The sequence below is a fragment of the Mesocricetus auratus genome, unplaced genomic scaffold (genome assembly GCF_017639785.1).
Source record: "Mesocricetus auratus isolate SY011 unplaced genomic scaffold, BCM_Maur_2.0 Super-Scaffold_100006, whole genome shotgun sequence".
NCBI lineage: Eukaryota > Metazoa > Chordata > Mammalia > Rodentia > Cricetidae > Mesocricetus > Mesocricetus auratus.
In genome coordinates, this window is record NW_024429190.1 from 11,440,670 (window position 1) to 11,467,735 (window position 27,066).

At 45.8% G+C, this 27,066-nt stretch overlaps 1 protein-coding gene across 6 annotated transcripts in view; it reads right to left on the reverse strand.

The window, feature by feature from the left end:
* Nucleotides 1-26,859, reverse strand: part of Ascc2 (activating signal cointegrator 1 complex subunit 2) — a 40,749-nt gene extending 13,890 nt beyond the window's left edge. Inside the window, exons 1-13 of one of the 6 annotated variants that reach the window (XM_040746798.1) lie at nt 26,750-26,859; nt 25,457-25,711; nt 24,640-24,737; nt 18,701-18,859; nt 18,203-18,373; nt 16,471-16,600; nt 10,763-10,830; nt 8,740-8,850; nt 7,608-7,720; nt 3,264-3,338; nt 1,278-1,385; nt 1,007-1,075; nt 720-794 (exon numbers count right to left, since the gene is read on the reverse strand). In XM_040746798.1, the coding sequence (XP_040602732.1) occupies nt 720-794; nt 1,007-1,075; nt 1,278-1,385; nt 3,264-3,338; nt 7,608-7,720; nt 8,740-8,850; nt 10,763-10,830; nt 16,471-16,600; nt 18,203-18,373; nt 18,701-18,859; nt 24,640-24,720 (1,160 nt within the window). In that variant the 5' untranslated portion in view covers nt 24,721-24,737; nt 25,457-25,711; nt 26,750-26,859. Of the gene's footprint in view, nt 1-719; nt 795-1,006; nt 1,076-1,277; nt 1,386-3,263; nt 3,339-7,607; nt 7,721-8,739; nt 8,851-10,762; nt 10,831-16,470; nt 16,601-18,202; nt 18,374-18,700; nt 18,860-24,639; nt 24,738-25,456; nt 25,712-26,277; nt 26,719-26,749 lie in introns of those variants that run through there. The other 5 variants (XM_040746800.1, XM_040746799.1, XM_040746804.1 and 2 more) reach the window with 5 other exon arrangements.
* Between the last annotated feature and the right edge of the window lie 207 nt (nt 26,860-27,066).

A 27,066-nucleotide genomic window follows, 5' to 3' on the forward strand; every position in this document is an offset into this window, starting at 1 on the left:
CACTGGGCTAGAAATCTGAGTTGCTCCACACCCTCTCTCTACTCTTATTTCAAACCCTCATGACCCATGCAAGGAGGCCTGTAGCAGCCATCCCTGCCTCTGGTGGTCCCAGGTCAGTCATTCTCCTCCCAAAGGCAAATGGAGCCTCTCCAGAGCATCAGCACCTGCAGCATACAGGCTACACTTCTTCTTCATAAGCGTCACTCAAGGGCCTTGAATGTTGGTCAACCCCAGCTCACCTGTCACATCCCCACCACACACTCCTGCCCACTGCCATATACACAGTCACATGATTGGAGGACTCCTCAAGAGCTAGTTCTCTTTGTCCTCCCAACCCCTGGGAGCTCTTGTTCTCAACCTAAGTCTTGACCAGGCCGCCTTTTCTTTTCTATTTTGGCTTGGGAATCCTCTTCGGTGCCCACCCCCAGTTCTGCTATCTGAGGTGTAGTCCTACTTCTTCTCATGTGACACATTCTCCCCATCATCTACAATGGGGTGCAGGTTTCTAGAGTACAACTTGAACACACAGACCCAGATCTAAAGAGAGCAGGCTTTCCCTTGCCGCATGCATTGGAGCAGTTGTCACTTCTAGAAAAAGGCAACGGGGGCCTTGCTGGACTCTTGATGTGAGTGTTCTGGGGTTGCCTTCCGCCCCTCTGGGCACCAGCATGCCATGTCTGACCTAGTCAGGTCTTGGCCCAGTGAGCTGTGTAGGATACAAGGCTGATGAAGCCTGCTGTAGCAGGCTGATGTCTTCAGCTACAGGGAAGAATGAGTCATAGTCCCGGAGGAATCTGCAGGGTAGAGCACAGAAAGGAGGGTCAGGGTTGGGACCATAGGAACATGTACTCTGGCAGGTCACCCCATGTCTGCTACCCAACCACAGGCTCCAGAACCCTCATTCCATGAAAGTATATATTAGTGGCTCCACTGTGCACGGTCTCTTGGGACTGGAGAGTGGGACATGGGTCTGTCCCATAGCTGGTCCCTGCTCAGCCCCACGCACCTCTTTTCCTGCAGCAAGCAGCTGAAGATCTGAAGGAATTCTTCAATGAAGCCTTGAATGTTGTCACAACTAGGATAGGACATGAGGGAAGATGAGCTCATGCAATGTACGGTGACTTGCAGGTCCTTGAATGCTCACCCTACCCCTCTGCAGTCTGGCCAGTTGGAGAAAGGCATTTTTCTGGGTTTCCCAGTATGTTTGGCAGAGAGGAAGGAAGGAGTGAGGAGTGATAAGAAGCGCCTGCTGTGTGTAGAGGCTCCTTAAAGCTTACCTGCTCTCTAGAATAGGAAGGAGGCAGATCTGGTTCAGGATGGTGTGAAACACCTCCATTAGCTTTTTCTTAGAATGGGAGAGCCTCTGCCACATGTCACCTAGCAGCCTTTGGTGGCCAGAGAGAAGAGAAGTAGACGTATGAGATGAAAGGAACCATGGGAACTTCTTCCTAGCAATTGCAGGTGCTTGCGCACAGCCGAGGTAGTCGTAAAGGTCACTGATGGGAGCAGCTGACAAAAGGCTACAAATACTGGGTAGCCAGCTGACTCCAGACCACTTTCTCAGTTAAACAGAGGGCCAGGAACAGCAAGTTCAGTTACCAAGAGCTTGAAGCAACAGCTGAGCTTACATGCAGGTACCAGCTATTGTCTGCCAGGATTTGGGAGACACTGAATTAATGGATTCAGCAGTCAAGAAGGACTCTCAGACAATTCTCACTAGGTGGCCTGTAGCAAACCAGTGTACAATTACTATTTGAATCTCTACTTGTGCAGCATATGGTGACCAACGTAGACTAACTGGTCAATGTGCAGCAAACGACAGACCACAGAGTGCTAAGTCCCAAATGGCACATCTATATCAAACCCTTCTCCCAAGGTCAGGGGCCATTGCAGAAGAAGGGTGGAAAGATCGTAAGAGACAGAGGCTGTGGGTGGCTATGAGAGAAGAGTGTTTTCAGGACACAGCAGGACAGCTGCACACGTGAACTCAGCAGTTGTGACAAACGCAAAGCAGACCAAATCCCAGCACGGACGGGAGGGCGGGCACAAAGCCCTCCCCAGCTGAGGAGCTGTTGGCAACCGATAGCTATTGGGAGAGAATGAGTACGTTTTCTTTAAAGGCATGGTCCCTGGTAGGTTGAGCACACCACAGAGGAAGGCCACATATTCAAGAGTATATGGGCAGCACAGATTTGATATGTTAAGAAAAAAAAAAGAAAGAGAAGGAAAGAAAGAAAGAAAGAAAGAAGGAAAGAAAGAAAGAAAGAAAAGAAACACAAAGAGGAGAAAGTTGGGTAGGTAGAGAAGGAGAAGTGAATCTGGGAAGAGTTGGGAGAAGGGAAAATAAGATCAAAATATATTGTATGAAATTCTCAAAGGGCTAAATAAATATTTTTTAAAAAGCAAGTAAACAGCCGGGCATTGGTGGCGCATGCCTTTAATCCCAGCACTCAGGAGGCAGAGGCAGGTGGATCTCTATGAGTTCGAGGCCACCCTGGTCTCCAGAGCTAGTTCCAGGACAGCCTCCAAAGCCACAGAGAAACCCTGTCTCGAAAAACAAGGAAGTAAACAATAAATCTCTGCAGCAAACGACAGACCACAAACCCAAATTATTTCTCTTTAGGTCCTTACAAAGCATGTATTTAAAAAAACAATCTTCATTGGGTGGCAGTGGTGACTGTCTTTAATTTCAGCACTCTGGAGGCAGAGGCAGGAGGATCTCTGTGAGTTTGAGGCCAGCATGGTCTACAGAGTTAAAGGACAGCTAGGGCTACCCAGAGAAATCCTGTCTTGAACCCCACCCCCACCCCCACAAACACACACAAACAAAACAATCTTTAAGGTCTGAGGTGTGCTCAGCATGCACAAGGCCGAGGGTTCAATTTCCAGCACACAAAATAAAAAGTAAAATTCAAGCCCCAGGAGACACACACACACAGACACACACACACACACACACACAGACACACACAGACACACACACACAGACACACACAGACACACACAGACACACACTCACACTCACACACACAGACACACACTCACACTCACTCACACACACACACACACACACACACACACACACACACACACACACACACACACACACCAGCACTAGAAGACCACCAAGTGCAGGTCCAGGAGCCCAGGCTACCACAGTCCTTGGTGTCGTGTCCCGTACCCCCCTTTGCTCTGAGGATGCTACAGCCTGTGCTCAGGCTTCCCTTTCCCACACAACATTCTTAGTTTTGTCCCTGACTCACTTGCTGTCTTCAAGCCTCCTCTTCTTAATTGCAGACTCCATTTCAGGAATTGCCATTTCATAAAAGGAAGCTAGTCTGCAGAAACAAACATGGGAAAAAACCAGATTATTCATAAATACCACATTTTGGTGGACAACGAAAGCCAACTCAAAGGAGCAGAAAGGTTCATTTCTTTCTCCCATAAATCCAGAATGTGTATGCTCTTGTGTATGTGGAAGCCACAGGCTAACTTCAGTGTTAGTCTCAGGAAAGCAGTCCTGATGCTCACCATCAGGATAGGCTGACTGGTCAGAGGGCCAGGGTCTCTGTTTCTGTCGTCCTAGTACTGATACTGCACTGAGAAACACCACACCCGACAGTTTTACATGGGTTCTGAAGAGATCAAACTGGGGGCCTCACTTTGCTTTACTGAATCAACCCACTGTCTCCATCCCATCCTATACCTATTTTCTGGGACTACCCAGGGGCTTTCCTGAGCCTACCCCAGAATGATGTACTGTGCTGCTCCATCATGGAAAGTGACCACAGCTGTGTCTATTCTACCAAAGTGCCCAGAGGTCTACACAAGACTCCCTCGGTTTATGAAACAGACAATCCTCTTACTCCAAATTTGCCAGTTCTAGGAGCCCAAAATGCCTAGTTACCAATAATCTTTCTCACTTTGGTTCTAAAATATAAAGACTTTTTTTTTGCATGATCTGGTATCTCTACAAATGATTTACATGTGACAATATCAAAAGATTTTAATTATGTCCGTGTGTCTGTCTGGCAGTTGATATATAGACATGAGTACAGAAGCCCACAGAAGCCAGAAAAAGGTGCTGTCTCTTGCAGCTGGAGTTATAGATGGTTGTGAGCTGTATGATATGAGTGCTGGGAATTGAACTTAGGACCTTAACCACTGAGCCATCTTTCCAGACTATTTTCTACAACTCTTAATAAAAGGTTATAAACTAGATGTGGTGGTCCATGCTTGTATTTCTAGCATTTGGGAAGCTGAGGCAGGAGGATAGCAAGTTGTAAGCCAGCCAGGACCATACAGCAAGACCCTGTCTCAATAGCAAAAGAATTAAAAGTTATACACACACACGGGGTTGGAGAGGTGATTTGGTGGGTAAGAACACTTGTTGCTCTTCCAGAGAACTTGGGTGTGGGTCCTAACACCCACACGGTGACTCACAACCATCTGTAACTCCAGATCCAGGGGATCTGCCGCCCTCTTCTGAATTCCACAGTCTTTAGGCATGCACATGCTATACACATACATGCATGCAGGCAAAATACACAAATAAACCTAAAATATTCTCAATACACATATATTATGAGTTTCAGCACAGTTACATATGACTATACTTCCAGCTACTTGGGAGGCAGAGGCAGGGATGCCTGAGCCCCGGAGTTTTAGACGATAATAGGTGAACGACACAGGGAAGCAGCTGTCCTTTTCCTCCGCATCTCTTCCTCTCCCTGTCCTCAAAGCCTGCACCATTCCAGGCCCACCTTCCCCCTGTGTACTTCCTGCACACTGAACATGCTGCCCTGATAACTGGCCGAGCAGCTGCTACTTTTCCCCGAGTCAGAGGTGTACTTCAGTGCCTGGTGTGGTGCTGATAGTGCTTGCAGGTGCTCTGTAAGCACATGCCCATCCTTTGGCTGCCTTTCTGCAATGTCTGTCTCACTGCAGCACGGCACGTGGCAGGAATAGCTAAGCCAAAAGGAACAGGACCTACTAGACACAGCATCAGCAGAGGCCAGAGAGGGCAGTTTGGCCCAAGCTGATTCAACACTTGCCAGGCTGTGTTGTTGGTGGATAAACCGGAACAACTCCCATGGAAGGTGATTTGGCAAGATATGTGAGAATTAAAGATGCACATACCATCTGTCCCTGAATTTCTACTTCTAGGAATTAATCCTCAAATATGCTTGCAAAGGTACAAAGTGATGTGTGTACAATGTTATTTATTTTGAAATAGCAAATAACTGAAAAAGCCACAAAAAACAAAACCTCTCTGGTGTCCAGTATGCCAGATGCACAGTACTGCCCAGTCACTCTGAAGACCCTGAGCCTCCTCCCCCAGCCCCAGCTTTCAAGTTTTAAAAGGGGGAATGGAGTTGAGACTATGGCTCAGAGGTAGAGTTCCTACTGAGCATTTATAAAGCCCTGGTTCCATTGCCATCCCTTCGAATGTATAATGTGCATATTTTCCTATATTGCATATCTCTGGAAAGTCCCACCCAAACTATGACAGTGTTGACATGTGAGGAAAAGAACTGTAAGAGGGGGTGGGAGACATTTCATCATATATTTTACGTTTTTATACAAGTTACGTGTGTGTGTGTGTGTGAGTGTGTGTACCCACAGAGGCCAGAAGACCTGGAGCTGGTGTTATAGAGAGTTGCGAGCCTCAGACATGGGTGCTGGGAAATAAACTCTCTCCTTTGGAAGAAAGAACCTGCTCGTAATTACTGAGCCATCTCTCCAGTCGCTATTTTACACCCTTTGAGCTCTGTCAAAGTGAAAGTACTACTGACTCATGACTCAGGAGCATAAGCTGCATACTGGATGAGTGGATGGGAAAGGAAAGTGGAGGAAGCTGTTCTGAGAGGGCCACGTGACCCCAACCCAGAGCTGCGGGAACTGGGCTTGCGTACGTGTGTGGGTGCAGCTAGCAAAGGATTTTCTAGCTTTCAGCACAGGCTGGAACAGGCTGGGCCAGCTGCAGGTTAAACGTGAGTCAAAGGCAGAGTCACTTCCAAAGTGCAACCCTTTCTTCCCCATACTCCAAGATGAGTGGGGACTCTTCTGCTTCCACGTCTCTTGCAGGAAAAAATCTTCCAAAGCTTCCTCCCTCAGAGGCCATCTGTGCTTACTGGGAGAGCTTGGACAAAATGAGAAAAATGCAAACAGGCACAGTATAAAATGCCAAGAGCAGTGTAATTCCTAAGAGTGATTTCAGTTCCTGGCTTTCTATCTTTTCTACATTCCCACATGCTCTTTTATCATATTGAAATACCTTCCCCCCCTAAAGTGGGCAAATACAGTCCTATCCCATAATGATCCCCGAAAAGCTGATCAACTCTAATGTCTGACTCTCACAAACAGAGGAGACCACAGAGGAGTCAGAGGACCAGCAGCCATCTCTGGCACATGTCAGAGCTAGATAAATGTTTTGCTGAAGGGGTGAGTAAATGACAGAATGGGCAGATAGATGGGTGGGCAAATGGGATTGGGCAGCTCCCAGACGCTGCTGCAAATGGTTGGGAGAGATGCCTGGCAAGAGCAACAGTTACAGGCCACTGGGAATGGGCCAGTACTTTTTGTTGCCAGGCAATGCGCAGGCTGCTGGGTCCTTTCACACCAGCCTGGGAATGCCCAAGACTGTGCTCCCCACCTTCTCAATGTACAGAAAGATGTCATGATGCTAACTGAGCAGTCTCCCTCTTTGCCATAAGTTCCTGTGAGTTCTTCTCCATCTTAGCACAAGCTTCATAAGGACTCCCAATGGTTTCCACTACCTACAGAATAAAGAGGCCACTCCTGCCAGGGTTCCTCCACTCTTCACGCTCTGGCATCCAACAGTGGACCCTCGTTTCTTTATTATTGCCAACTCCCATCTAAAACATTCTGATCCCTTTTCTTCTCCATAGATTCTGAAACCACATCTAGTTATGCTGACTAGGCTAGCCTCAAATCCTGGAGCTCGAGTGGCACTCTTGCCTTAACCTTCTGAGGAGCTGGGATGAAGGAACAGCCAGCGTGTCCAGCTTTTTGCTCAGTATCCAAGGCTGTTTTTAGAAATCTTCCTCCTGCATACCCATGAACCAAGAAGGAACACCTCTGACGCCTCCTCATTGTGCTAGTTCCCACTGACTGTCACTGTGCTCCATAAGGCACACAAAACAAGGCAGGCTTAAAACTGTCATCTTCTTTATGTGGGTTTTCCCCCTCCCTTGTCTTATTCGTAACCAAAATCGGGAGCGTTCCTCTCGGCATGAGTTTTATCTGTGTTCCTCATTGTGTGTTTCCAGGCTAGAAGATGGACTGGTAGATTCTTTTTCTTTTAATGATTTCTCTATTTTAATTTTATGTGCATTGGTGTTTTGCTTGAATGTATATCTGTGTGAAGGTGTCAGATCCTCTGGAGTTAGAGGTATAGACAGCTGTGAGCTGCCATGTGGGTGCTGGGAATTGAACCCAGGTCCTCTGTTACAGTAGCCACTGCTCTTAACCACTGGGCCATCTCTCCTGCCCCTGGACTGGTATATTCTAAGGACCAAGTCATTATGTGTCTGTGTGATGCATGGACCAGACCCCTACTTTAACAGGCAGAAGTCCCAATGTACCTGTAACAAAAGTCATGTTTCTGGAAGGTTTGGCAGGCCAAAGGGAAGATATCCAGAAAGGCCCAGAGTGTGGTGCAGGTATCACATAGGTAGAGGACAATGTCCTTTAATTCCTGTTGTCAAGAAAAGACATGGTATTATTTTCAAGCTCTGCAGAGGGCCTGAATCATACCTGACAAAGCCAGAGTCCACAGTAGGCAGGAACAGGGAAATTGAGGCTCCAGAGACAGCTGAACGGTCATCCCTAGGAGGGCAACCTGGGCCATGTAATCATCTTGTCTCAGGTTTGCCACTGCAGCTGAGTGGCCTACACTCATTGATGGCTAAGGTCACCTGTAATCCTGACAGTCTCTCTCCTGTGCTGCAGGAAAATGAACCCTGGATCTGAACACTGCTGAGAGAGATGGCCCACCCAGCCTGGAGAGACAGGAGCAGCAAGCCCACCCTTTGCTGGCATTTTGAAGAGGGTACATAGAACACAGGTGTTTGCTCATCTGCTCTGCTGATTCTCATCAAACTTGAAGGAGCAGGCTGGGTGGCTTCATGTTACAGATAAGGAAACTGAGGCTCAGAGTGCTAAGATGCTCGGGTTGCTCCCACAGCTCCTGGCCTGTACTCCTCTCCAACACTTGCTCGATGGATATTTTGCCACCAGATGGAAAATGCCAAGAAGGGAGCTCCCAGCTGCCACATCCCAGCTGTCAGTAGAGCTTTACTTAGCACAGCACCCAGGTTCCTAGTCACTTTTGGTATGTCATCCTCATTAGCGTTCTGAGCGCCGTGAGATGGGCACCATGTTTGCTGCTTTATCCCCCGGGCTCAGCATAGGACCTGGCACATAGTCCCTCCGTGTAGACTCAAGGAATCAATGACTGGCTCAAGGAGTGGGCCTGATGAGCAAAACTAAGTGAGGAGCAGACCCAGTTCTCAAATCCTAGTGTCCCTTCTTGTACTCCACAAAGGTTTCCCAGGGAGGAAAAAGCCTAACGCACAGGGCAGGCAGAAACAGGTTACATCAAACGAAGAGGTCAAAGGCAGGGGAAGAAACGACTGTGTCCTGTAGCATTGGCCATCTTCTCAGCCAGGCTGAAGGGTCCTAGCCAGAAGAAGCTGGGCTGAGGGTCAACCTTACCAAGAGAGGCATGTCACTGGGTGTCAACCGACCCTTCTCCCCAAGTTTCTGGGGTGTGGTGCTGGTCCCATCCCCTTGCAAGCCACAGTGCTGTAGGATATTGCTGAAGACCTAAGAAAGGCAAAAAGGGTTCTCTTCCACATCCTGAACAAGCACCTAGGATCCTTACCCCACCACAGGGACAGGAGACCCAAGAACTGACTTGGAATCTAGGGACAGACCATCCAGTGTGGGATGGTCAATAGGATTAAATGCAACCCCTGTAGGGCTGATAGTGTGCAGGCCAAGTATATGGAAGACCCTGGCTTCCAGGCCAGCTATGGTATTGCACATCTTTAATCCCAGGTCTCAGAAGACAGAGGTAGGTGGATTTCTGTGAGTTCAAAGCCAGCCTGGTCTACATGGCCAGTTCCAGGCCTGCCAAGGCTACATAGTGAGTCCCTGCCTAAAAGAAAAAAATAAAATAAAACAAGACCCTGAATTCCATCTTTAGTAACCACACATACAGCATGCATATAATATAAAGCCCCAAGAATTCCGTATCTCTAACTTGACCTGATAGACTCAACAATATATGATAGTATATAAGAATTACCTTCAGCAACATTTAAGAAATGTTTAGGCTCTTCTGTAGATGACTACTTATAGGATGATTTTATACATATGTGTATGTATATGTTTTGTTTGTTATTTTGAATAGGGTCTCATGTAGGTAGGATATGTGAAAGTTAGGGAACAACTGTGGGAACCCATTATCTCCTTCCACTATGTAGGTTCTGGAGATCAAAATCAGGTCCTCAGACTTGGTGGTAGGCACCTTTATCTACTAAGCCATCTTTCTAGGGCATATCTTTATTTTCATAATTAAAATTTTATTTTTGTTTTTTAGGCAGGGTCTTCCTATATAGCCTTAGCTGGCCTGGAATTTACTATGTAGACCAGTTGGTCTCCAACCCACAGGGATCCTCCTGCCTTTGCCTCCTGAGTGCTGCCTTTTTATTGTTAAAGTCTACCATGTAAATACTCCAAAAGTTACTTTAAACAGATGTATGTGTAGGGATCTCTTTACAGTGGATTATGGAAGAATAATATTATTTATGATTTTTTTTTGTATTTTTTTGAGACAGGGTCTTATTTACTATATAGCTTAGATAGGCCTCAAACTCAAGACTATTTCCTCCCTTAGCCCCCCAAGAGCTGGGATTACAGACATGAGCCACCAAGCCCAACTCTTGTCAGCCTTTACATTCTTCATATTTTCTTTTAAAAAAATATTTATTTATTTTTATTTTATGTACATTGGTGTTTTGCCTGCATGTATGTATAACTACGGAGAGTTATAAGCTGCCGTGTGGGTGCTGGGAATTGAATCCAGGTCCTCTGGAAGAAAAGTCAGTGTTCTTTTTTTTTTTTTTCTTCGAGACAGGGTTTCTCTGTAGCTTTGGAGGCTGTCCTGGAACTCACTTTGTAGACCAGGCTGGCCTCGAACTCACAGAGATCCGCCTGCCTCTGCCTCCCGAGTGCTGGGATTAAAGGCGTGCGCCACCAACGCCCGGCTAAAAGTCAGTGTTCTTAACTGCTAAACCATCTCTTTAGTCCCCATTCCTCATATTTTCTACAATACACATTATTCTTTCATGAAATGGTTTTTATAAACCTTCACTGTTCCGAAAGAAGTAACTTTTAGAGAAATGACATAAAATGCAAATCAAATCCTTGTATGTGAGTGCCAGATAATCTTTAGATTTCAGTCTTATTCAAGAAGAGCAAGGGGTGAATTACAAGGCGTGTAATTACAAGAGAAAACCTGGGAGATGAGTTCTCTTTCCCCCTCCTCTCCTTCTCCCCTCTCTCCTGCTAGGAATCAAGTCTGGGGTTTTGCACATGTTAGGTAAGTGTTCTATCACTGTGCCACACTTCAGGATGTGTCTGGAAAAGGAGTGAAAAGCAAACATTTCTCCAGGTTCTTCAAGAAAAGGCCAAAGACTTGTCTCTACCTTGGGCAGGGGATAAGAGATGGTACCTGAAGTATGGTGGGAATGGTTTCATCCAGGTCATTATAATAACTTGGCTGCTGGGTAAATATGTTTCCTAAAAAGAGAAGAGAAAGGAAGAAGTGGGGAGAGGTCAGGACGGATGAAGAGGACATATTAAATTTGATTATCAGCATGCTCTATGACCGTTCTCCTTTCTGTAAGCCTGTCTGTGGGGAGAATCTAGGATGAGTCTTGTCTCAGGCCCAGCTGGCACTGAGCTTTGTCCTCATTGAGAACCCTCCCAGCGCTGAGAGGAAGTTATTCAGTACAATTTAACTTTTTAAGTACTCTGAATCACATAAAACAAAGAACAGCCCTGGTCAAACCAGCTAGTCCTGATATCCCTAGGGAGTGACCAAACTTGGGCGCCATGCCTCCTATGACAGCATTGTGGAACTGGGAGTTGCATTATCCAGGAAAATTGGGAACTATAATTCCTTTATTCAACAAACCTACAATAACTCAAGAGTCTTGCCAAGTCACACCTCAAAAGTGTGAGGAGATGCCAGGGAAAAATGTCCGGAAGTCTTTGATTTGAACGTTCTACCATCTCAATCCACCCTTCTGCAAACAGAAGGCAGAAGCCACACACAGAGATGAATGGGCACACATCTATAGTTGTTTCGTTCAGATGGAGCCCATCTCCGATGTTTACTACTCTCTACCTGCTGCTGCATGGTGTGCTTAGAGCATATGGTAGCGGGGACACGATGATGAGAAATGCCAATGTCCTTAGATGCCTCATCTCACTGTAACTTTTGCCTCTCATGCTGGTAGTCAGCTTTGAGTGCCCCTGCTTCAGTGGAGGTCTAGTTTTTGCTGTTGTTTTGAGACAGAGTTTCTCTGTGTAACGTCACTAGCTGTCCTGGAACTCACTCTGTAAACCAGATTGGCCTCAAACTTAAAGATCCACCTGCCTCTGCACCCCAACTGCTGGGATTAAAGGAGCACACCACCACCACTTAGCAGAGGTTTGGTTTTTATGTAAGTGCCAGACAATGTTTAGATTTTAGTATTGTTTGAGCAGGGTAAAGGGTGGATTCAAAGGGTATGGCCAAGAGTAGGACAAAGAAACTATCTGGGGAGAAAGAAGTTTTTCTCTCTGCCTCTCTCTATCTATTTCTCTCCTGCACTGTGTACAAGGCCCAGAACATACAATCTGGACCACTCTGCAGCCCTACTCCAACATGAAGGAAATCAAATGCCAGGTAAGGCTAATGAGTAAGCAAGTAACTGGGCTTTTCATCGGCACAGTCCAGGATGGTATTTATTTACACCTTGGTTCCAAAAAAGCTGAGTTCCTCTTAGCTCAGGGCTCCTACCTCCCATGGATGCTGGCACTGTAATCTATGAAGGTGTGCCCGGACCATCTCTATACTCTCCTCCTCCATAGTGCAGGGAATATCTAAGCCAGCCCCTCCACCAACCTTTGCTCCTTGCTCCTCCTGTCCTGATCCTCCTATGATATAAAGCCCTGAGAAATCTAGCCCCTGCTGGCATCCTAGGTCACCCTGCTTCCAATCCCTGCAATGGAGCCCTCCTCTGAACTATCCTTAACCTCAGATAACAAGCCCTGTCCCTTCCTTCTGCCTGAAATGACCTCCCAGAGCTCCACCATAAGACACGTGTCACCTTCTCAGGTAGTATTCTGACATAGGCACTTCCAGAGGCATGGCATATTCCTCTTACCACCCTGACCACCCAGAACATCCCCTCATTGCTTGCCAGAAATAGATTTTATTTATTTATTTATTGGCATGCATCAAGATAACTCAAATTTTATCATTTATTTTTTGAGACAAGGTTTCTCTGTATAACAGTCCTGACTGTCCTGGAAGTCTCTTTGTAGACCAGGCTGGCCTCAAATTCAGAGATCCACCTGCCTCAGCCTCCAGAGTGCTAGGATTAAAGGTGTGTGCCACTAAGCCTGGAAATGTAGCTCAAATTTCACAATCTATTCTTAAGGTCTTCAGAGTCTCTTTTCTTCTTTATCTGATTGCAATAACAACAACGATCTCCTTTGCTTTTAATTAAAAAACAAAACAATAGCAACAACAACAAAAAACTGAACAAAACACAAAAAAACACAACCCCCCCAACCAAAACTAAACCCAAAACAAGCCCAGAGGGGTGACTCCACAGTTAAGAGCACTGGCTGCTATTGCAGAGGATTCAGCTTCAGTTCCCAGGATCCAAATGGTGGCTCAAAACCATCTGCAACTCTAGTTCCAGGGGACCAGATGCCCTCTTCTTGCCTCCATGGGTGTCAGGCACACACAGAGTGCACATATATATGTGGAGGCAAAACACCTACACATATAAAATATAAACAAATATGATCTTGGGGCTGGAGAGATGGTTCATCGGTTAAGAGCTCTGATTGCTCTTCCAGAGGACCTGGGTTAGATTCTCAGAACCCATATGGTGTAACTCTAGTGCTAGGGGATCTAATGCCCCCTTCTGCCCTTTGCAGACACTGCATGCACATGAACAGATGCAGGCAAAGCACCCACACATAGAAAAAACTAAGTAAGATAAACCAATTTGTCTTAAGAAATACCACAAAGGTAAGGAACAGGCAATAGTGTTCTCTGAGCTCCCTCCTCTTCCCAGACAAGCCCACGGTGAGCAGGATACACTGCCATAAAGACCACTAACCTACGAAAGACCAACGACCTCACTTTCTCCTGATGTGCTCAAGAAAGGCTGACTGATGAGCCCTGCTTTCAAAAGCTGATATCTGATCCCAATGCCAACCTTGCCGTTTATTAAGAAGGCTAGAGTCAGGCCTGTGCTTGTACCCACAGGGTAGCTCACCCTCGCAGCTTTTCTTCCTCATCAGTCTTCTTACAAGTAATACTTTGCCCGAGAGACTTTGTGTATTGGAAGTGGAGGCTGCCCTTGGGCCTTCTACTTAAAAATTAAAAGAGAGCCGGGCGTTGGTGGCACACGTCTTTAATCCCAGCACTCGGGAGGCAGAGGCAGGCAGATCTCTGTGAGTTCGAAGCCAGCCTGGTCTACAGAGCGAGTTCCAGGACAGCCTCCAAAGCTACAGAGAAACCCTGTCTCCAAAAACCAAAAGAAAAAAAAAGAAGGAATTAAAAGAGAGCTGCTCTGAGGTGGGAGGGAATCTCTGTAGGCTCCTTCTCTACATCTGCCACCACACATACTCATGAATGCACACACGAGCGCGTGCACACGCACACGCACGCACGCACGTGCACATACACAAGCTCCTTTGAATCAACCACCTTCTAGGAGCCAAAAGAGAGGCTCTCTTTAATAAGTCGGTTTAGAATCCTCAACCTGGTGGTTTAAAAGTATGTGGAACCAGGCACAGTGGTGTGCACCTAACACCCCAGCATTTGGGAAGCCTGGGCTATGTAGCAACTTCCAGGCTGATCTGGGCTACATATTAAGAAACAATCTCAAAAAAAACCAAAAACCAAAAAACAACCCAGGCATGTTGGCTACATCTGTAATCTTAGCACTTGTGAGGCAGAAGGTTAGCAGTTCCAGCCTGGGCTTCATATCATTAGTAAAAACAAAACAAAACAAAACAACAAACAAACAAATAACCCTTGTGGTGGTGGTGGCACCCAACTTTGATCCCAGTGCTAGGGAGGCAGAGGCAGGTAGATCTCAGAGTTCAAGTCCAGCCTGGTTTACAGAGTAAGATCCAGGACAGCCAGGACTACACAGAGAAATCCTGTCTCTAAAAACCAAAGTAGATATAATTTGCAAAGAGAGAACCTTAATTCAGAAAATGTCACCAAATGACTAAAGCCTAGGGCAGCAGGCAGAGCTTTCTTGGTCTGCCCTTGCCATTTTATCTCCCAGCAACCTCTCACTGCAATCTTGAACCAACACATTCAAAGGTGTTCTTGCTTCTAACTCACAACTTTCACCACTAGGTCCTGAAGTCCGTTTTTCCCCACACTACTCTTTTGCCCCCCCCTCCTCTCCAGAGCTGTTAAGGTTTCTCTGGGCTCTGCTCCGCGTCCCAAATGTCCCTCTCTGTACTCACTTTCACCTATGATGCTGTGCTCTTTTCAATTGCCTACTGTTCCACCTCCCCCAGGAGCACTCTGCCCTAAGAGACTGACCTCCTGCTCCAAGCTCCTGGAGGCTCCGCAGCATCAACAAGAGCTCACACTTGCCGAGTGCCTGTATCCTTCCAGACCTAGTGTTATGTTACTGTTCACTTTTTCTGATTAATTCCACAACAACCCAAAGAAGGTAGACCACCAGTCTTTCCCTTAGTCTAAAATTGAGACTTAGAAAGGCTCACTGACTTGGTGAAGCTGATATACACAAAAAGAGAGCTGGGTGTGAGACGGGGTATTCAGTGGGGGACCTGCCATCTTCCCCAGTGGGCAATCTCACTCCTCAGGCTCCTGCTGCTGCTCTCTGTAACCTTCCAGTCTAACCTGGCCTGCGAACTATTTCCCTAACTTAACTGTTTTCTGTTGCTTATTCACCCCATCCTCTAAGTCTATAGTGAATTTATGAAAGGTGTCCCTCTGGGAAAATACAAAATTAACCTATACTCAGACAATAATTAAGACTCAAAACAAGAAACCAGAGAGTTTCAACGAAAATGTCAGGTGTAAAATTTCACATGTAAGACTGGGCGGTGGTGGTACATGCTGGACTTGAATTCGTGAGGCTCTTACCTCAGGCTCCCCAAGTGCTACCCAGTTTTGCAACCAGATATTTAGAAGACTACGCTCTACAGTCTGAGAATGAGGAAGGTTGACAGGAGTGCTCAAATGAACTAAGACATACCTTCTGCAAAAACCCCCACCTCTTGCATTTCTGAGTGAACCTATATCCCACTTCTGCATTAAGAAATCCAACTTAGTGTTTACTCTTTTCACAATCACAGAGTCTCCAAACTATGTCCCCATCTGCTCTCAGCAATGCTGCATATACCTGCTATTTTGGAGGCAGCCTCATTATCCCTGAAGCAGGGAGCAGAAAGAGCGAGAGTCCCAGGGTCAATTCTTTCTAACTCGTGAGTTCCTGCTTGGCTACCTGATCACTACAGGCTTTCAGACAAGTCCCACATAGTTCAACCCCAGTCTTTCATCTATAAATGGGAACAATGGCAACACTGATCTCAGACAGCTCCTGTGTACATCCAGTGGAATAACAAACAGGACACGCATGTCATGACAGAGCCCAGGCCACATTCCAATGAAGGCTAATGTCGTTGCAATCTGACTTTCATTGCCAAGGCAAATTGCTCATTCCTACCACTGACGGACACCTGTCCTAACACTAAGAAATCCAGACACTCCGTTTTTGGCTGTTGCTTTGAGACAGGTCCCTATTTAGTAGCCAGTATGGCCTCAAAGTCACAACCCTCTTGCCTCCACCTCCTGAGTGCTGGGATTGTGGTTATGCACCACCCAGCAGACTTGCAGGTTCTTGAGGCAATACCTGGCACACTGTTTTAATTTTCTTTCGACTCCCCAGTCATTTATTTCAGAGTTGATACATCTATGTGTGTGTTACACACACACACACACACACACACACACACACACACACACACACACACACACAGAGACATATATAAAACATCTGTATCCCAGCACCACCTGCCTCTAATATTCCTGTGCTCCTGTGACCTCTGGTTTGGCATGTGGTGGCCATCCCTGTACACCCCCAGGTCCTACACCCTACGTACCTATCATTTTCTGGAGCAGTGGTGAATTTCCTTTCCCAAAGAGCACACAGAGGTCCAGGATCTTTGGGATGTCAAAGAGGAAGTTATTGTAGAGAATCTCTCCAAATGCAGATGGAGAGATGAAGTGGTCCTAAGGAAAGTGCAGAGAGGATGGAGGCTGAGTGTGCATACTCTGCAATAGCAGACTCTTAAGAAACCACCTTGATGCTCATCAGCTGGGGACAGGCTGATCAATGCTCCCATGCCTATACTGTACATATGTCTGAGCTTTATGAAAAGACCAAGAATCATGGTGGCTCTGCATTTTCATGTAAACAAAAACAGAAATACCAAGAAAGAGTCAGCAGGGGCTTGTTTTTAAGCATCTATGGGCAAATCAGCCAGTGTCTATGGTTACATAAAAACAGTTCAACAAAATAAGCAAACTCAAGAGAGATTAAACGAGATATACAAAACATTGGTAAGTACACAAGAGGTGTTAAGAGGACATGGGATTGATTCATTGTTCTGTATACATGAAACTTTCACTCAAGTATACGCATATATTTGAAATTTAATTATAACGAAAATGTAGCTTAAAAAATAATATCCATTGGGTTTGTTGGTGAATGCCTGTAAAAAATCAGTATTCAGAGCTGGGTGGTGGTACACATCTTTAATCCCAGCACTCAGGAGGCAGAGGTAGGAGGTCGAGGTCACCCTAGTCTAGAAATTAAGTTCCAGGACAGCCAGGGCTACACAAAGAAATCCTGTCTCGAAAAACCAAAATAATAATATTTACAATAATAATAATAAAATATATCTTTTTCGGTGGTGCACGCCTTTAATCCCAGCACTTGGGAGGCAGAGGCAGGCGGATCGCTGTGAGTTCGAGGCCAGGCTGGACCAACAGCCTCCAAAACAATATGGAGAAACCCTGTCTCATAAAAACCAAAAAATAAATAAATAAATAAATAAATAAATAATATCTTTTTTTAAAGCTGGGTTTCACTAAGTAGACCAGGTTGGACTTAAACTTGAAGAAATCTGCCAGCCTCTGCTTCCTGAGTTACTGGGATTAAAGGTATGTGCCACTATTCCTCACAAAACAAATATTTAGAAAGATTTTTTAGATTCCATGAAGGACCATGCACATTAACAGTAGTAACTTTGAAGGCTGGTGAGATGGCTCAGTATGTAAAGGCACTTGCCAACAAGTCTGATGACCTGAGTCACATATACATACATGGAGAAATAGACACATATATAAACTAATTACAAATAAAATATTTTAAAAAGTAAACATATGAGGGCCGGAGAGATGGCTCAGTGGTTTAGAGTACTCAACTGCTTTTTCAGAGGTTCTGAGTTCAATTCCCAGCAACCACATGGTGGCTCAAAATCGTCTATAATGGGATCAGATTTATTCTTCTGGTATTCAAGAAAACAAAGCACTCATATACATAAAATACATGAATAAACAAATCCTAAAAAAAAAAGTACGCATATGAGTTCTTCAAAAAGTCAGAATCAATGTCATTACCTTCTGTCACGTGAACAAAGGCACTGCCAACTGTGACAAGGCCCTGGGGAGTGTGCTGTGGATAGGCTGGTGGGTGGAGAAGGGAAATAAGTGGGAATAACGAAGGAGACAAAGAGGAAAACGGACACTCAGATCCTTCTATCCCATGGGTAGAGCCCGGCAGAGGTGCTGGGTGTCAAATGGAGACTCGATACGGGATCAGAAGCTTACTTTGGATTCCTTGTGAGTGGACATTCGAAGGAAGGTGAGGAAAATGCTTCGGTGTAGGTGCTTCTGCATGTCAGCAACCTCAGGGGTCGGGGCCACCCACTCATCAAACTTTCGGGGTACATAGCGTAGGTAGGAGTCCAGGCACTTCTGCAGGGTTTCATCAAAAACAACCTATGCCAGGAGAGAGGAAAGCAAGGATTGACTCCTTAGGTAGACTAAACAGGTGCACAAGGCCCATCAGCCCTGACGTATTGCAAACACTCCAACCCAAGGAATCAAGGAGTTATGAATGAGCCCAGGCAAGATACAAGTTTCTTAAAATGACAGTGTATAAACATCAGGGAGGTTGCAATATGAGACAGCAATCCAAACCACTATTTGCTGTTAAAGATCCAAGGAAAGCAGACAAAAAAGCAACTCCTAGGGGAGAGAAAAACAGCAACCAACCAAGGACATGTCATGTGCTTTGTCTTAGTGTGAATTTTGATAGAATGTTACCTGGCACCAGAATTTATCGTGAGGCAAGGCCAGGAGCCAGTCGAGGTCATTGGCTACGAAGGTGGCGCGTTCCAGGTACTCCTCCACTAGGGCGGGGATGTTGTCTTTAGGGGGCGGTTTGTATAACACAAAATACCGGTCTGCCTTCTGCTCAGGGTGCTACGGATCCAAAAATCACGTGTTAACGTGGCAGAGGTTAGTCAGCGAGGGCCCACTTGCCAACCCACAGCAATGACAGTACTTGGCTGTTCCAACCAGAGACCCTCCAAGAAGCTTGTAAGCATAAAGAACCCAGTGCGTCTAACAAAGGTGCCATGGTGGCACCCACCCAGGGAGCCCAGGTGACGGTTAAAAAACATGGTTTTGGAGAATTTTTAGAAGAGAAAGGACACAAAACTCCAATATAATCAGGTTTGGAATGTTTTTTTAAAGTCTATGTATTTGCATATTGATACAGGTTTTTAAAAAGGAAGGGGCGGGGCGGGGGGCTGGAGAGATGTCTCAGTGGTTAAGAGCACTGGCTACTTTCCCAGAGGACCCAGGTTCAATTCCCAGCACCCACATTGCAGCTCACAACTGTCTGTAACTCCAGTTCCATGGGATCTGGCATCCTCACATAGACATACATGCAGGCAAAACACCAATGCACATAAAATAAAAATGAATAAATTATTTTTTAAAAGGGGGGCAATCCCCAAAATTTATACTGGCTCTCTTGGGGCTAGGGAATTATGGCTTCAACATATTTTTTAGTATTTTTTTCTTGAGACAAGGGCTCACTATGTAGACTAGCTGGCCTCAAACTTAGAGATCTGCCTGTCTCTGCCTCCCAAATACTGGAATAAAGGTGTAACTACCATGTTTGACCTTATTTTCCCATTTTTAAAACTGAGTATGTATTTTTTAAATTAATATTTAATTATCCAAGTAAGGGATAAACATCTTTTTTTTTACTATGGACTGAGGATATAGCTCAGTGGCAGAATGTGTATGTGAGGTCCTGGGGTCAATCCCCAGCGTGGTAGGGGTGGGGAGGGAGAAAAGAAGAGAGAAGGAAGAGGGGAAGCACATTCCTAGTCTCCACAACTTCCCAGGGGAAAGCACTGACCATTTGTTTTTACATTAGAATATAGTGTATGTGTATCAATTATTTGTTTGAGTTTGTTTTTCCTTTCTGATATAAACAGCATTATACTCTATATATCACTATTTCCTTTTACATAACTAAAAACAAAACAAAACACCTCTACTAATTTTTTTGTAAAGATTCTAATCAAATAGCTGCAGATCTCAGCTTAGAGTCACAAGTTCTCTCTCCCAGCCCTAACCTTGCCATGAACAAACCCCACTTTGTTCACCATAATGAAGAGTGGATGGGCTCAGTGGCTCAGTTTCCACCCCAGTCTACATGAGAGCTGAGAGCGGCTTTCTCCGGGGAAGTTGTAACAGGAGGAGGGCCAGGCCTCAGCTGTTATCAAGCACAACCTCCCACTTCCAGAGCCAGCTCTAGAACAATCAAGACTGATGGACCAGTCTCCTTAAGAACCTTGTGGGCCTTTGCAGAAGTATGCAGGTTCCATAAGGATCCATTGCAGTCATTTAGCATACAGGTCTGTGGGACGCTCTCCCATCAAAGTCCCACTTATATAGTGATGGCTTTCAGCCACTAATCTCTTGAAAAGAGAGCTTATCTCCTTGCATTCCAAGCTTCCTTCCTCCTTGACCTGCTGACACTCTGTACAGGGTCACTACAGTGTTGGGACACAAGAATAAAAGTATCTATGTGCTGAAGGTCTTAGCTCAAAGTCTCAAATCGTCTCCAAGTCTCAAGGTTCACATTCCACAGGGGAAGATGCACATCTAAGCCATCAAGGTGGCCCTAAACAGGTGAAGTGACAATTTAGGCCTGAAGGGTCATAGGAGCACAAGAAGGAATTAGTGGTCCCTGGAAAAGGGACGCTTCTCCGGTGAGGCAGTACCTAAAGTGAGCCTAGCAGGAGGAAAAGGACTTTTTAAGTGGAGGAAAGGTACCTTTCTCTCCCTTCCCCTGCCCCTCCCCCTCCCACCCGTGCTCTTTCTTTCTCCCTATATAGCCCTGGCAGCCTGGAATTTTCTATCGCAGACTAGGCTGGGCTCTGACTTTATATAATAGAGATTTGCCTGTCTCTGGAATTGAATTCATTTACTTACTTACTTATACTTACTTACTTACTTATTTTGGTTTTTCAAGACAAGGTTTCTCTGTAATATGAAGCCTGTCCTAGAACTCGCTCTGTAGACCAGGCTGGCCTTGAACCCTGCCTCTGGGATTAAAGGAATGTACCACCACTGTGGAAAGGCAGAGCTGGAAACTGGACAATAGGTTTAGAGGGTGGCCGAATGATGGCAATAAATCTATCACATTTTGAGGACCCATGCTATGCCAGCTGTGGAACAGGTATGTCAAACTCCCTATTTCTCTCTCTCTTTTTTTTAATCAAGCAATTAGCTAAACAGAGACAGTATTCTTGCCTGTCAGAAGAGAAAACAAAGACTTAGTAAGGTCCAGGAACTTTCCTAACGGCAGCTGAGGCACTTGATAAACTGCATAACTTGTTGTTGGGTACAGGGAGAAAGAAACGGATTATAGAAGTTCACAGGGGACTTTCAGAGAAGGTAAAAATGTCCACTGTCTTGACCATTGGTGATGGTTTCATTGGTATATTACCAAGGTAGAAAACAATCAAATTGTTAACTTTTTTTTTTTTTTCGAGACAGGGTTTCTCTGTGGCTTTGGAGGCTTTCCTGGAACTCGCTCTGTAGACCAGGCTGGCCTCGAACTCACAGAGATCCGCCTGCCTCTGCCTCCCGAGTGCTGGGATTAAAGACGTGCGCCACCAACACCCGGCTCAAATTGTTGACTTTAAATGTGCAGTTTACTGTCTTTCAATGATATTTCCACTGTGCTTGACATTGAGAGGACATGCCACAAGGAATGAATGGCCAGATCCTGCCTCTGAAGGGCTTAAAATGACAAGCTTTGTAGGAGGGAACTCTACTCCAAAATAAGTAGCCATACATGGTTTCAGAGCAGGAGAGCAGCAGGCTCCCAGTGTGTCTCTCCAACCCAAGTTTAATCCCACCTTTCAATAAGACTAGCTTAGGGCCCATCTGCTCTGGAAAACTAGGAAAGTACTCACGCCTTCAAGTCTCTATGTATCTTCACAGGAACTCATTTTCTTACTGTCCATCAAAGAATGGCCTAAGGGTCCAACACTAGTTCTTACAGGTTTTTCAAGTGCATGCTCCTTGAATAGTAGCTACTCAATAGACACCAATAAGCTCCACCTATCACTCTGCAGAGACACTGTAATGACTGCTCCTAGAGCCCTATACTGAGACACAAAAGACAAAACACTATGCAAATCTCAGGACAATTTCAGGAGCTTAATGTTCTTCAGTATGAACAACAAGACCTGTCTTCAGCTAGGCAATTGTCTTTGAGCTAGTCCTTGTCCCCACCCTAGCCCCATTCAATGTCACAGCTGCTACTTGTCATCACCGTCACAACTGTAATGTATTGAGTGCCTGCTCTGTTCCAGGCAGAGCACCAACTCACAGCCACCCCACCATGCCTGGTCCATTATTATCTTTTTGGGATCCAGAGACCTAGTGAGGTTAAATAACTTGCCAAATATGTCCAGAGCCTGTGCTCATTATTAGCTCTGTTATAGTGCCCCCCAAAGGGATGTGTGCTTGATCTAAGAGTCAGGCTCCCTCAAGCATTTCTGAGTTCTCCAGCCAGAGCCTTCCTTCTCCTCCTGCTTTGTCCAGATAGAGCTAATTCATCTTTCAACACCCAGTTCAGGATCTCTGTCCTCCAGGAAGCCATCCCTTTCTGCATATCCCTCCTACTTCCATCCCTGCACTCCAAACCTGTGATCTGAATAGACTCTGCCAGAACCTGCCCTCCATCCTACCGTGTCACCATACTGTTAAAGCTACTGGTCCTATGCTGTGGACCCAAGGGCAGAGCTACACATTTTCTCTTTGTAGCTCTAGCATTAAGCACTAGGTCTGATTGTGGTTTCTGACTTAAGGAATGTTTCCAGAGAGCTCACCGTGTGCTAGTCACCAAGAAGCCAGTTGTGAAAGGGACCAGACCTCTGCTCTCCCAGTTCTCACAACTAACAACCCAAGTGTTCATTCAGCACATGGGAAAGGACTGAGGTCGCCACTCAAGTCTCCACCAGCACTGTCCAACAGAACATTCTGTGACAGTGGAACTGCATCATCTGCCTAAACAACACAGCAGGCATATCACATGATGGAATTTCATTTGATTAATTAAAATTCCTGTTCTGAGTTGGGCATGATGGTGAATGCCTTTAGTTCCAGCACTTGGGAGACAGAGGCAGGCAGATCTCCAAGTTTGAGGCCAGCCTGATCTATAGAGAGAGTTCCAGGACAGCCAGGGCTACACATAAAAACCCTGTCTCGAAGGGGAAAAAAAAAGAAAAAGAAAAACCCTGTTCCAGAGTCCACATTTCAAGCACTAGACACAGGCACATGCTTCCTAATAGATGGCTACTGCAACTGAACAATACATACAGTTCTAGCTCTCCTGGTTTCCCAGTTTTGTAACCTTGAACTCTGTAAAATAGTGACAATGAAAGCATCCATTCACTGGGCTGTGATGCATCTTAAATGAGATAAACTGGGGAGGAGGGCACGAAGTCCCATCCTTAGCTATGAACTGCTGGTAACTGATAGCTGATGGAAAGTTAAATCAGTTCTCTCTAAGGGCACAGTCGCTGGTGGGTTGAGCGTCTTTCAAGAAAGACCACACATCCAAGAGCATATGGGGTAGCATCAACCAGACTTGATAGGCTTCACAAAACAAGAGGACACAAAGTTAGCTGGGTGAGGAATGGGGGACGAATCTACACAAAATTCTCAAAGAACTAGTTAAAAATCAGGAGGGAGCCGGGCGATGGTGGCGAACGCCTTTAATCCTAGCACTTGGGAGGCAGAGGCAGGCAGATCTCTGTGAGTTTGAGGACAGGCTGGACCGACAGCCTCCAAAACAATACAGAGAAACCCTGTCTCGTAAAACAAACAAACAAACAAAAATCAGGAGGGAAAGAAGAAAAGTTAATCTGGATAACTTGTTTAGAATGGCTTGGCTGGCATGAGGTACTCTGCACATGTTAAATTCTAATATTAGAGACTGAATAGGAAATAATAAAAGCCAACCAAAATGCAGGAAATAAAACACTTAGCACCCATTTCCCACAACTTTCCTCCAGCCTCCAGAAGTGCTTCTTTCCACCTTGCGCAATTAGGTTTATATTTGTGGGAAATCTACAAGAGGGTCTCTTCCTTTAGCACCTCCCCAGGGCTCTTATCTCTCTCTGAGGCTGGAACTGGCAGGTCCACAGTCTCCTCAGTTTTTGGTCTCACAGGCCCTGCCAGAGGCTATGTATGTCGCACTCTAGTCCAAATAAGAAAGACTGTCCCAGTCTCTGAAATCAGTGACCCAACAGAAGTATGAGCAGCAGCTTAGCTTAAACATATACACACGTATATGTATATTAGATTTAAACATATGTATTTCTACATGAAACCTTAAGTCCCCCCTCAAAGGCCAATCACCAAACTAGGACTTGGAACCATTTCTAGCTTAGCTCAGGCTAAGTCAGAACTGCCTTCAGACTGACTGGAAATTAAATGCTTTGGGGAGGGGACTTGACATGGAAACTACTACTCAAATTTGCACTGCTTCTCAGAAACTAAGTTCTATACTAGGCTTGCAAGGGCCTAGCAGTGCCTCAACTACTCAACAGTAGCCATTGGCCCTAGGGTCATTCCTGGAACAGAAGAGAAGGACTTTACTTTTAGTTTCTGAAATTGCAAGGCTGATTCCTATCAGGCTGAATAGCATCAAGACATTGGCTCACCAGTGCTGGCGAAGTCCTCGGCTTTCCTGTCTTCAGGTCTTTGTGGGTGATCTGGAGTTGGTCCAGGGGCAAAGCTGACATTGTGCTGTGTGACCCTCCTAAAAGGAATATGGATGGGAAGAAGAGTGCAGACACACTGACTCCTAGAGGCAGGGTCTACTCCGGGACTGACCCCAGCACCAGCATCAACCCCTGGCCACAGCGAATTCCTAATGTGGGCTTTCAAGACCTGCTATGCATATTCTGACCTAACAAGATGATTTTTGCCTAAAATAGTTCTCAGCTCTGAAGGAAAATACTTTTCAGATAATTCCTACCCATTATAAGAAAGTCCTAGCTGAAAGTACCTAAACTGTTTTTCTGTTTTTGTTTTTATAGCGCTGGGATGGAACCGAGGGCCTCACGCTGAAGACACCACCCACAGTTCTTTTTCTTGATATCTTTCCTATAACCAGCACAGGCCTCACCAAATGTTTGATGAGTATAAGGAGAAATTTCCTCTGCTCTGGTCAGGAGAGAATTCATCACGAGTGCTAGATTAGCTCTGCCTTTGAGCTACATTCTTCAGAACAAGAATACTCTTCTCAATTCTCACGAGACCTTAGATCTTTCTGGGGTTGGGACAATGGACTTTTCCTCATTTGTAGAGTGTGCTAAGACTTAACAACTTCTCCAGGCTTTAGAGGAGGGCATGAAAAACTTAACAGAAGGAAGAGAAAATACATAGAAATCTGCCAACACATGATCCCTTCCACAGAGGGGCCAAAGCCAGTAGTCGGTCAGCTGGGAACAGCTCAGTGATAGAATTTGCACTTACCACATACGAGTCCCTGGGTTCAACCTCAAACAAAAATAAAATAATGAAATAGTCACAAAGTGGACTTGGAGATAGCTCAGTCAGCGTTGTCTCATGCACAAGCATGAGAATCTGAGTTCATTTCCCAGAACCACATACAAACAGTGGGATGTGATGGTATATGCTTGTAACCTCAGCATTGAGAGAGCAGAAGGTGAAAGCTTCCTTAGTCAGTCAGCATAGTCCACTAGGAAAGCTCCAGGCCATTAAGAGACTCTGTCTCAAAAAAAAAAAAAAAAAAAAAGTGGATGACTTCTGAGGAACAACTCCAACTCCTGAAGTTAATCTCTAACTCCACACAAGTACACTCACATATATGTGAGCACAGTTCACACAAACAGACTAGCAGACCAGCTCTTCTGTGTTCCCTTTTATAACACCATTTGGCCTGATTCTCAGGAAGGACACGTGTATTGCTTGAATCGTGGAATGGAGCTGGTGGTGCCATTCACTAAGCTCAGTCTTCATGGGAACAACACATACAAAGTCAATTGCCATACATGTAATGAGTGTCATGATGTTTGCCCAATATGCAAGGTCCATGAAGCATTTAACAAAGAAAATGAGTTACAGGAGGAAGGCATCAGAGAGGATTTGGGTTTTCACTAAAGTATGGGTAGAAAATAAAGAAACAAAAAAAAAAATCAGGAAAGCTGTGCACCATATACCTCCTATTCTGGGCAGACAACAAAGGCCAAAATTTAAGAAAGAGTTTTCAGGGAAGGGGCTTGGTACAATTAACAACTGTTATATGGCCAGTGAGCATCTCCAGGGCTACTTACTGCTGCCTCAGTTTCTCTGTCGTCCATCACTTTGCTGGTCTCGGGTCAACATCACTCTATTTAGAAACCTTCCCTGAAATAATCTCTTTCCTTGTTACTCATTGCCACGTCTTTACTTGCTTTATGCATTTACTTGTTGACTGTCTCCTTCCTCTAGACTGTAAGTTGCACGAGCACAAGACCCTTGTCTGTCTTGCTGATTGTATCCCCGGCGCCTAGGTATGCACCGGGCACACGGGAGTCTGTAGCTTAGGAAGAGGAGGTGGGCACTGGGGTTCGTCCCAGGTCACTCTAGGACCAAGCCTTAAATCAAGCCGGAACCCCAGGCTCCGGTTCTCTTGGTGACTCACGGTCCCCGGGGCAGTGTAAGCCTGGCCCCACCGTGAAGTCCATGAGCTGGGGTGCCGAGGGTGCCCGAAGCTCGGCCCTGACTCCTACCGAGCTCCACCGGTGGGACCAGGCATGCACTCACCTCCCGTTCCACACCCGCGACGAGCAGCCGCCGTACACGGTGACAGCTTCCACAGAGTCAACACTTCCGGGGTCAAACGGCGATTCCGCAGGCGCAGACAGGAAGCCCTGCCCTGCTCAGCACGGTCCCTCCCCCGGAGCCAACGGTCGTGGAGGATGCCCCGTGGAGGCACTGGGACTTGTCCCTGCGGCTTTTCCCTCTTGGTGGCCACCTTTGGGTTAAGGCATTCATTCCAATTTGGGAAACTCTCAGAATCCCAAACTCCCACTGCTTCAGTTGCCGTTTTACAAATTTAATCCAGAGAAGTTTTGATTAAT